This window comes from Rutidosis leptorrhynchoides, chromosome 3 (genome assembly GCF_046630445.1).
Source record: "Rutidosis leptorrhynchoides isolate AG116_Rl617_1_P2 chromosome 3, CSIRO_AGI_Rlap_v1, whole genome shotgun sequence".
Classification (NCBI taxonomy): Eukaryota; Viridiplantae; Streptophyta; class Magnoliopsida; order Asterales; family Asteraceae; genus Rutidosis; species Rutidosis leptorrhynchoides.
Window position 1 is genome coordinate 499,369,344 of NC_092335.1, and position 12,896 is coordinate 499,382,239.

General features: G+C 28.7%; 1 protein-coding gene across 1 annotated transcript; it reads left to right on the forward strand.

Annotated features, from left to right (window-relative positions):
- The first annotated feature begins 5,820 nt into the window (after positions 1-5,820).
- On the forward strand, positions 5,821-6,999 carry LOC139901799 (protein BIG GRAIN 1-like A). The gene has a single exon (XM_071884475.1). It carries the CDS (start codon positions 5,821-5,823, stop codon positions 6,997-6,999), a length of 1,179 nt encoding a protein of 392 aa, XP_071740576.1.
- Positions 7,000-12,896: the final 5,897 nt, after the last annotated feature.

The following is a 12,896-nucleotide window of genomic DNA, read 5'->3' on the forward strand; positions in this document are numbered from 1 at the left end:
CATGTTACATAACTCTTTCATTCTGATTAACTTCTGAACATATCAAGAAAATATATTCTTGATAGTTCTATTCTCAGTGATTCAGGTAATTTGACAAAACAAATCGTGCTACTACCTTTCCTTTTTACATTGTATATTATGATAATTCGAAACTCCATACCTATGAATTCTGGACCGTTACTTGCGAAAAGTAAACAAAAGCATGAAGCTCTGAAATAGAAAGGGGGTATAAATCGCAGCAAATAAGAGAGCGCATTAACTGTGGATGACAATAATTATAGGAGACAGAAGCATGGACATTGAAATATAAGGGAAGATATAAAATCCAACAGCAACGCAGAAATTACAAACCATGGATATTAATACGAATAGCAATATAAAGACACGGCATAATTAAGAATAGTATCACCCCAAGGTTATATTAAAAGTAAGCAAAATTTCTCTGGTGGAAGATTGAAAGGAAGAATGACACAAATAATAATTAGGGAAATATCAAGGATTAGAACTGGATTAAGCATTTTTACAATCTTTTGGATGTATGAACTAAGAAAGAAAGTATAGTAAAGTATAGGAATGGTGAGAATAATAAAACGGAAGAGGTAAATTTATAATGGAAACATCCGACAGGGCAATCGAGACAGATGATCGCATTTAATTAAAGAGATCTTAATTTCCATAAATCCCGAAGAATCAGATCTTATAGATTTCCTAGATTTTCTTCATATCCCTTGAATTCCGGAATTCAATCAAGACGACGTCAAAAGTTAAGACGAACCTTATTTTCTAAATTCAACCCTGACTCTGTCAAGAGTTAAGATGAATCTTTACTTTCCTATTTCACTCTTTGGTGATAGCTTCATTCGTACTCTTCGAATAATAGAGTTATTTTATCCATATTACTCAATGCTGATAAAACTCAATTTATCAACTCATATTCGTCATGAAAACATTTTAATTGTTAGCCATGACCACCTCACTCAAATTTCGGGACGAAATTTCTTTTACGGGTAGGTACTGTGATGACCCGGGAATTTTCGACCAAATTTAAACTTAATCTTATATGGTTTCGACACGATAAGCAAAGTCTGTAATGTTGGAGTCTCAAAAACTTTGAACTGTGTTCATGTAATCATTTGACCTTGACTACTCCCGACGATTCACGAACAATTGTTTGTAAATAAATATGTATATATATATATATATATATATATATATATATATATATATATATATATATATATATATATATATTATGTAAATGTAAGTATATATATATTAATCTGATCTGAAATTATCAAATGTAAAAATTAAACATTAGATTCAAGTATGTAAGAATAAGATACAAAATAATTAAGTGAAATTTAAAATGAATCTATATATATATATATATATATATATATATATATATATATATATGTATATATATATATATATATATGATCTTTATAATTACTATGATATGTATATTATAATAAAATTTATAAATATTCAATATTCAATAAAAGTATTATATAACTACTAAATATTACATAATTAATAATATATAAATAGTATATTAAAAGTAATTACAAGTTAGAATATAGTTGCTACAGTAATAATATTAATACTTTCTTTATTATTAATATTAATATTAATATCAGTATTATTAATATTATTATTTTATAATATGTATAAATATGAATTTGATATATATATATATATATATATATATATATATATATATATATATATATATATATTATATATTAAAATCATGATTACTAATGTATTTAGTATTATTAGCAATGATATTATTTTATCATTTATATATTATTGCTATTGCTATTATTGTTTGTATTATTAGTATTTTATTATTATTATTATTAATAGAATTATATTTATTAATATATACATCTACTAATTATTAAGATAAATTAATCTGTTAAAAATATTAAAGACATAAATTATGCACAGTAGGTTATACCACTACCTGCTTTATTTTTTTTGTTCCTTCTTCTTGTTTTGGGATATCCTGTCGACATAGCAACCATACATATCCAATAATCGACTGACCTTTGATTTCAAATCCAATCATTCAAAAATCAACATCAATTATTCATCACACCATCCACTGCTATGCGAAAATTTAAAACAGAAACTGAATGGGATAATAACCGTTCCTCTGCTCGCATAACATTTTTCTCAAGGTTTGATTTTCGAATGAATTTACAAAACTATTAATGCAGTTACGTTAGGATTTAATTATTTAAACTATCTGCAGATTTATAGCCTTCAATTCCTAAAATTAAGATCGAATTTTCGTGGTCAAAGTTTTGTGTTAAAAAGTCAACAGATTGTTCTTGATAAAAATTAGAGTTTGTTATTCCGTTTTAAGTTAAATTGATGATTCAGATATTTTATAACAACGATTTAGAACTTATTTTATTTAGGAATTTTTATCTAAAATGTTCAATATTTTTACTTTGATGTTTGAGTTTTTTTTTTAAAAAAAACGCGATGCAGCAGCAGCTGCCTTCTTTTTTTTTCTTCTTCCTTTCGTTCAATGTTTGATAAAAACACTTATGGATTATTAGAATTCTATTGACGAATCTAAACGCTTGATTGTTGTAATTATTTAGTTTTGATTTTGGGCCGTTGATGTTTGGTTTGTGAAGAAGATGAACACAGAAAACAGACGGGTTATATTTATTTAAAACTTGTATATAATCAGAAAAATTGCTATGGCTCAATGGTTAAGGTGTTTGTCAAGTGAGCGGGAGGTCTCGGGTTCGAACCCTGGCAGGGTCACTATATATCTTTTTGGGTCGATTTTTGAGGTAGTTTTCTTGTATTATTATTATTATTATTATTATTATTATTATTATTATTATTATTATTATTATTATTATTATTATTATTAGTGTTATTGTTATTGTTATTGTTATTATTGTTATTAATTAGCAATGTTATTAAAATTATCATAACTACTAAGATAGTAATTATCATTTATTATTATTATTATCATTGTTACATTATTATTATTGTTGTAAATGTTAATGATAACATTATGATATATGAAATTTGTATGATAAGTATTATAACTATTATTACTAATAATAACATATTTATATTTATAAGTATTAAGAATGATATTAACATTAGTATATTTATAAGTATTACTGAGTTATTATAAACTGTATCCTTTATATATTATTATTATTACTACTTTTATGAAAACAATAAAACCTATTAGTATTTTCGTTAATACTAGTGTTAGTATCATTTTAAAATTTTAAGTATTATTAGTATTGACGCAAGTATTATTATTAATATTACCACTTTCGTTAACATGATTATCATTAACAAGTACTATTATTATTGAAAATTAATATAATTATTACCAAAAGTATCGTTACTTTAAATCTATACTTTTATAAAAACTATTATTAATACTATCATAAATATTATTAGTACTATGAAAATTATTATTATTATTAGTATAATTATTCTAGTGTTATTGTAAACAAAAGAGTAATAACATAAAAGTATATTTTATATACATAACTTAACTATAATAATATTATTATATACAAAATGAATACATTTAATTAAATAATGAAATATATATAAAATATTAATATGAAAATTATATCACAAATAATAATATATATACATTTTTTTCGATTACGATTACATATATTAATGAATACAAATGATATAGGTTCGTGAATCCGAGGCCAACCCTGCATTGTTCAGTATTGTCATATGTATTTTTACTACAAAATACATTAGGTGAGTTCATTTGCCCCCTTTTACTCATTACATTTTTGGGCTGAGAATACATGCACTGTTTTAATAACTGTTTTACAATATTTATATGCGTGAGTTTCATTTGCCCTTTTTTTACTCTTTACGTTTTTGAGCTGAGAATACATGCAAATGCTTTATTAACTGTTTTACAATATTTATATGCGTGAGTTTCATTACTCCCTTTTTAAATGCTTTTGCAATATATATTTTTGGGACTGAGAATACATGCGCTGTTTTTATAACTGTTTTACGAAATAGACACAAGTAACTGAAACTACATTATATGGTTGAATGATCGAAATCGAATATGCCCCTTTTTAGTCTGGTAATCTAAGAATTAGGGAACAGACACTCTAATTGACGCGAATCCTAAAGATAGATCTATCGGGCCCAACAAGCCCCATCCAAAGTACCGGATGCTTTAGTACTTCGAAATTTATATCATGTCCGAAGGAGGATCCCGAAATGATGGGGATATTCTTATATGCACCTTGTTAATGTCGGTTACCATGTGTTCACCATATGAATGATTTTTGTCTCTATGCATGGGACGTATATTTATGAGAACTGGAAATGATATTCTTGTGGTCTATTAAAATAATGGAAATGAATGATTATGATAAACTAATGAACTCACCAACCTTTTGGTTGACACTTTAAAGCATGTTTATTCTCAGGTGTTAAAGAAATCTTCCGCTGTGCATTTGCTCATTTTAGAGATATTACTTGGAGTCATTCATGGCATATTTTGAAAGACGTTGCATTCGAGTAGTTGAAATTCATCAAGATTATCATTAAGTCAATTATAGTTGGATGTATTATGAAATGGTATGCATGCCGTCAACTTTCGTTGTAAAGAAAGTTTGTCTTTTAGAAACGAATGCAATGTTTGTAAAATGTATCATATAGAGGTCAAATACCTCACGATGAAATCAACTATTGTAAATCGTTTATAATGTATACGAACGGGTCCTTTCATTAAGTCCAGGGTCATCCATAAGATATCTTAATGGTTCGAGGTCAACGAGTTAAAAAAAAAAGTTTAAAGTTATGAATTAAAAAAAAAGTTTAAAGTTATCTAAGCTATGTAGTACAAAGTTTAGGAAGCAACGGCAAATTTTGTTCTTAAATAAATAATTCAAACAAATTTCTTACACGTTTTACTTAAATAGTTACTCGGTATATATATATATATATATATATATATATATATATATCAAAGGAATACAGAGAACTTTTAATAGGAAAGAACCGAGAGAACTCACAGATTGAATACACTTGCACCTTCCATATGCATCTATTCTTCAATATCTAAGGGAAAAAATTAAAATTATTTTTCCAATCCGTCACGTGTCAATCTGTGAAGTACAGATTGAGCCACGTGTGAGTCTATGTGAGATAGACTGAGCCACGTGTCAGTCTGTGCTTTCGTGACAGTCAGTCTGACGTACGTGGCAGTTAGTCTGACTTATGTGGCAGTCAGTCTGCTCTACGTGGCACAGACTAAACTCAGTTTTTGCCATGTGGAATTATTTATACAAAAAAATAAATATTATTTTTTTAATCTTTGATCACATATTGATGAATTGTGCTATGATAGGTGCATATGCATTTAATTTGTGAGTTTTCTGAGTTTTCTCTTATCCTTTATTCACTCTGGATCCACATCTTTTATATATATATATATATATATATATATATATATATATATATATATATATATATATATATATATATATATATATATATATATATATATATAAAAGGTGTGGATAAAGTTAAAACCGAGCAAAGGTAATTATGTCATTTGTCACATGCACTCCTAATCGTCTCAAGCAATTTGGCACTCACCATGCACGCGCGCATCTCATCAACTCTATAAAAAGTCTACATTCTCGCTTCCCTGTTCATCAAACATTCACACACAAGCCTCTTCATTTTGTCTCTCTACAAAACACAAAAACCAACTTGTTACTTCATTCTTCGTTATCAAATATACTCAAACGTATTATTAATTTTACGGCAGAAAAAATGTGTAATCGGGATAAATCACATAACGAAGACAAATCAAACAGAATTACTCAACACCAATCATTCTCTTCAACTCTTCTTGATGTAATCTACCGTTCAATTGATGAAAGTGATGAAAAATTTGGTGAAATGAAGCTACGAAAACCGAAAGTTGCAAAGAAACAAAGTGGTTGTAGTCATGGAAGGTTAAAGAGTTGCAATGTGGTGGAAGATGAAGAATTTGCAACTTTTCGTCGAGCGAGTTTGGTCGAAAAATGGATGGAGATGAAAGGAACCGAGAAAGTTGTGTCGAGTCGTAAGGGGGCGAATTCAATGTCGGAATTCGATAGGAAATTGGGAGTTGATAATGATCCGATGTTCTTTAGTTCAGGTTCAAGTTCTTCTGATTCTAGTTTTGGATGGTGTTCGGAATTTGAAGCGGTGAAATCAGCACATTCTTGTTTCGGCCCATTAACTAGGCCGAAACAGGTGAAAACATGTGTTCCACCGCGTTCTGCTATAAAAAAGCAGAGTGAGTTTTGTCTGTCTGATGATGATCAAACAGACAAAACAAACAATAGTGGTTTAATCCGGTCTAAAACTCGTGCATTGAAGATTTACGCGAACTTGAAGAAAGTGAAGCAGCCGATCTCACCTGGAGGTCGACTAACGACCTTTCTAAACGGTCTTTTCACAAATGGGCAAACCAAGAAACCGAAAGAATCAAGTTTTGGGGACGAAAGTCAAGTAACCGAAAGAAAGTTAAAATCTACAAATGTATCTACATGTTCATCAGCCTCTTCATTTTCAAGATCATGTTTGAGCAAAAATCCTTCAAGATCAAGAGATCAAGTCAGCAATAGGATGCAAAGAACCGTTCGGTTTCAAAATCACGAAGATACTCGTCCTCACATTGATAAAAACATATGCAACAAACAAGATTTAAGAAAATTACCTTCTAAATTCGCGTGTCCAAAACTCGAAAAACTAGATTTTAAAGAGTTTCCAGGGAAGTTTGAAGATAAGAAATTTGATTCTGACGAAGAAGTAGATGATATGGCAAGTGACTCAAGCTCAGATTTATTCGAGCTCGATCACTTGGCTACTTTCAAGAATGAGCAATATTGCGAAGAGCTTCCTGTATTCGAAACCACTCATTTGTGCACTAATCGTGCCATTGCTAGCGGCTTAATTTGCTAATTGTGTTATATTAGTTATATTGATTGATATTGATCTCCATAGTTTACGAGTTTAAATCTTAGTTTAGTTTTCGTAGGGTAATATTTCTTGTGTGTTATACATAACTATAATTATCTAACGATCTTTTGACGTATGTAATATTTTGATAATTGTATATTATTTTGACTTTTTGAAAACATAATATTTAAAAAAAAAATTGGTAGCAATAGTTCGTAAGGTCGTTGTTAGCGAGCTTAAGCGGGATGTACATAACGTTACATTTGACTTTTATGTGATATATTCAAGTTTTTTCATCCACACTAACTAGTTAAAACTATCAACTACCGTTGATACACATAAAAAAATATGCACAATAGATATCATACAATGATACAAAATATATATACTGGTATTATTTTATCTGTAATTGATTTAAGAATCCTAGCCACTTGTGAAATCTTCTAGAAAAAATTTGCAGATGTTTGATCGAAAAAGTGAAGTTATCAGAAAGAAAGAAAAAACAAGATTAGCGAATAAAGTGATCAAAATAATTCTTGATGTAATAAAAAAACATTTTAAGTAAATTTAAAAATTTTGAATTAGAAAAGTAGAAGGGCTGAAAGTGAGAAATATAATCGTGAAAACGACTGGAGTGGTTTGGTTGAGATCCCTAGTGTGAATACGAGATAGTAATGGATAAAAAAAATAGAGGGGTGATTAGTAAAGGTTAGAAAAACAAGGGGGTAAAAATGAAGATTCGATTTAAAGTGAAAGGTAAGTTGTTCTTGTTTCCTTTGATTTTCGAGAAAGCGAATGCTTTTGCTTTCTTCGATCCTCCTTCATTACAACTTCGAATATCTTCATCTACGGGTTTACCATTTTAATTTCCAATTTTTTGGTTTATTCATTTTAAAAAATTTTGAAGGTAACACTGAAAATCAAAACCAGCCCAACTGCCCAATTCGAATTAGGATTGATTTCAATTGAAATGAAAAATTAAAAAAACATAATTTAACTAAATAATATTAAAAATAGATTTTAAATTCAACTTTTAATTTTTAAATTTATTTTTGTCTCTTTACATGAAAATGTAATAGAGATACACCCTAATTTAGTCTTATTAATATTAATATTAAATTAATATCAAATATTAATACCAACAATTATTATTCTTTACTAGTGAAATGACCCGTGAAACCACGGGTTTGTTTAAACGAAACAATTTAATGATAGGTATTAAGTGAACGTAAATGCTAAAGTTATTTAGTTTAATGACCCGTGTACTCACATAGTCGAACTAAGAAACTCGTCAGCTGAACATTTCATCAAATACCTAAAATACATATTTAACAATCCACATCCAATCATAAGAGATAATATTGGTTGTCATTTTATTTTAAAAGTGTAAATTAAAATATTAAAATATAAATGTTGAATTAAAATTATTTAGATTAATGACATCACCCACCATGCTTAGATTTTTTTCTTTTTCTTTTTAATTTTTTTCTTAACAAAAGAATTAGTCTAATAATGACATCATCATTTTAGCAATATAATATTATTTAGATTAATGACATCACCCACCATGCTTAGATTTTTTTCTTTTTCTTTTTGATTTTTTCTTAACAAAGGAATTAGCTAATAATAACATCATCATTTTAGCAATATAATAGGAACTATAGATGTTACACACTATTTTCGGCGTATAATAATGGTGGTGTTTACTTATATTTGTTTCTTAGTTGACCTTAAACAATGATTATCTTATCAATATTTGAAGTGTCTAATTATTTAGAATTTACAATATCCTAACAAAAACAAACATGTTCTGTACAAACATGTTCTGTACAAACATGTTCAAACACATGATAAGCTTTACCTTAAAATTGTAACAATGTCAACCACTAAATTATTAAATTTAATTAGTTATGATTAGATGTTTATCATGTAATTGAATTAATATCCATATATCATATCAATACCAATAAAATCATTAAACAAATAAGAGTTATTAGCGGTAGATATATAATGATTGATACTGATGATTCATAAACATTAACATGATTAGTACACGAGAAGCATGCCAAGATTGTATTGATTTCATGAAATGATAATACAATTTGTGTCCCACCCTAAAGAATCTCTACTTCCCTCGCAATGATCATATGAGATAGAAAAAATTTCATATTCCTCCCTAACTCACAAATTAGATATTTCCTCAAAAGGTATGTTCGGCGTACAAGTTTTTAGAAGCTTATGAGAGCTTAAGATTATTTTTTTATAAGCTCCAGCTTCTACTCTTATTTGACAGACAAATATTCTAGAGCTTATAAAAAATAAGTTCTGGAAAAATAAACTAGTTGAAGTAGCTTATGAATATAAGCTAGAAAGCTTATAGAAGTAAAATTACATTATTAACCCCTAAATCATTATTTATCATTTAGTTTGTCCTTTTATGTCAATTTACATACATAAGCTCCAGTTACTTTACCAAACACTTATAGAACATAAGCTCCAGCTTTTAACTTAAAAACTAAACTCCAGCTCCAGCTACAAGCTACTTTCATCCAAACACACCCAAAGTATAAATTTTCATTGCATAATGTACCATAATTTTAGAACATATTTGAAGAAATATGTAATTTATAAGTTTAGAAGAAGAAAATATGAGATTTTCCGGATAAATGTTATTATTTTGACCAGAAAACACTCGAAAAATAACATTCATCGATAAATATAATTCCTGATAACATTCATCGTGATGCATGTTATTTCTTTGAGTGCTTGTAATAGGGTTTAGAAATTAGAGTTTGAATTTAGGGTTTATATTGAGTTTTTAACAGGAGTTGTTTAGATTTTAGGGTTTAGGGTTAAACCCAAAACACTAAAACCTAAACCCTAAATTCTAAATCGGGCTAAAATTTAAAAAATAATTCACAAAAGATGATTAAAAAAAAACGTTCGAAGAATAACATGCATCACGATGAATGTTATTAGGAATAACATTTATCGATGAATGTTATTTCTTCGAGCGTTTTATGTTCTATATAATAACATTTATCACAAAGTGTCTATTTAAAATGTTCATATTTTTAGCTAATCTTAATGTTTGTGAAAAAATAAATTTTAAATGAAAAAAAAAATTATTTCCCTTTTCTCCCAAAAAAGTGTTTCCCTCTGGATGAAATATATATATATATATATATATATATATATATATATATATATATATATATATATATATATATATATATATATGTGTGTGTGTGTGTGTGTGTGTGTGTGTGTGTATGTGTATGCGTGTTACACAAATAGGTATTTTTGACATTTTATCATTAACTTCAAGTTTCAGTTTTTATTTAAATGAAAAACACATGATTTTATGGGTTTTATCCCTACCTAAGTTCTCCCTGTATCCTATCAGTATATATATATATATATATATATATATATATATATATATATATATATATATATATATATATATATATGATCGTACCAAATTCGAAATGCGGATATCATATGAGTGCAAATCACAATCGCGTTAACGGTGAGCGGTTTGGTCTTCCTAAAATCTTTCGTATAGCTATGATTACCGGATCCGAATATAATTTGCGAATTCAGTCAAGGTCAAACATGGTCAATCACTTAGAGAGAGAAAGTTCCACTGTAAAGAGAGAAAGTTCTACTCTGAAAAAATGTTGTCTCGGCCAATTAATGAAATCCAGGTGGCCTATTTATAGGCAGAAAAGTCAATGGTTCTGTTTAGAAAAGGACACGCGTCATGCTCTAATTGGTGAGTCAACCCATATTTTTCTGAACTTCCGATCGTCCGAGTCCGATGGAATGCCAAGCGTGGACCTGAGTTCACCTAGGAACGAGAGGATCAAATGATGCAGAATTATCCTCACCTTTCCCCGAATCCATCACCATCAGCTTAAATTTCGGGATGAAATTTCCAATAACAGGTGGGTAATATAACGACCCGACTTTTTCGACTTGCTTTCGTGAAATGTCCCGTTCTTATTGATTAAAAACGTTCCATATTAATTGATTTCGTTGCGAGGTTTTGACCTCTATATGAGACGTTTTTCAAAGACTGCATTCATTTTAAAATAAACCATAACCTTTATTTCATCAATAAAGGTTTAAAAAGCTTTACGTAGATTATCAAATAATGATAATCTAAAATATCCTGTTTACACACGACCATTACATAATGGTTTACAATACAAATATGTTACAACAAAATAAGTTTCTTGAATGCAGTTTTTACACAATATCATACAAGCATGGACTCCAAATCTTGTCCTTATTTAAGTATGCGACAGCGGAAGCTCTTAATAATCACCTGAGAATAAACATGCTTAAAACGTCAACAAAAATGTTGGTGAGTTATAGGTTTAACCTATATATATCAAATCGTAACAATAGACCACAAGATTTCATATTTCAATACACATCCCATACATAGAGATAAAAATCATTCATATGGTGAACACCTGGTAACCGACATTAACAAGATGCATATATTTAAGAATATCCCCATCATTCCGGGACACCCTTCGGATATGATATAAATTTCGAAGTACTAAAGCATCCGGTACTTTGGATGGGGTTTGTTAGGCCCAATAGATCTATCTTTAGGATTCGCGTCAATTAGGGTGTCTGTTCCCTAATTCTTAGATTACCAGACTTAATAAAAAGGGGCATATTCGATTTCGATAATTCAACCATAGAATGTAGTTTCACGTACTTGTGTCTATTTTGTAAATCATTTATAAAACCTGCATGTATTCTCATCCCAAAAATATTAGATTTTAAAAGTGGGACTATAACTCACTTTCACAGATTTTTACTTCGTCGAGAAGTAAGACTTGGCCACTGGTTGATTCACGAACCTATAACAATATATACATATATATCAAAGTATGTTCAAAATATATTTACAACACTTTTAATATATTTTGATGTTTTAAGTTTATTAAGTCAGCTGTCCTCGTTAGTAACCTACAACTAGTTGCCCACAGTTAGATATACAGAAATAAATCGATAAATATTATCTTGAATCAATCCACGACCCAGTGTATACGTATCTCAGTATTGATCACAACTCAAACTATACATATTTTGGAATCAACCTCAACCCTGTATAGCTAACTCCAACATTCACATATAGAGTGTCTATGGTTGTTCCGAAATATATATAGATGTGTCGACATGATAGGTCGAAACATTGTATACGTGTCTATGGTATCTCAAGATTACATAATATACAATACAAGTTGATTAAGTTATGGTTGGAATATATTTGTTACCAATTTTCACGTAGCTAAAATGAGAAAAATTATCCAATCTTGTTTTACCCATAACTTCTTCATTTTAAATCCGTTTTGAGTGAATCAAATTGCTATGGTTTCATATTGAACTCTATTTTATGAATCTAAACAGAAAAAGTATAGGTTTATAGTCGGAAAAATAAGTTACAAGTCGTTTTTGTAAAGGTAGTCATTTCAGTCGAAAGAACGACGTCTAGATGACCATTTTAGAAAACATACTTCCACTTTGAGTTTAACCATAATTTTTGGATATAGTTTCATGTTCATAATAAAAATCATTTTCTCAGAATAACAACTTTTAAATCAAAGTTTATCATAGTTTTTAATTAACTAACCCAAAACAGCCCGCGGTGTTACTACGACGGCGTAAATCCGGTTTTACGGTGTTTTTCGTGTTTCCAGGTTTTAAATCATTAAGTTAGCATATCATATAGATATAGAACATGTGTTTAGTTGATTTTAAAAGTCAAGTTAGAAGGATTAACTTTTGTTTGCGAACAAGTTTAGAATTAACTAAACTATGTTCTAGTGATTACAAGTTTAAACCTTCGAATAAGATAGCTTTATATGTATGAATCG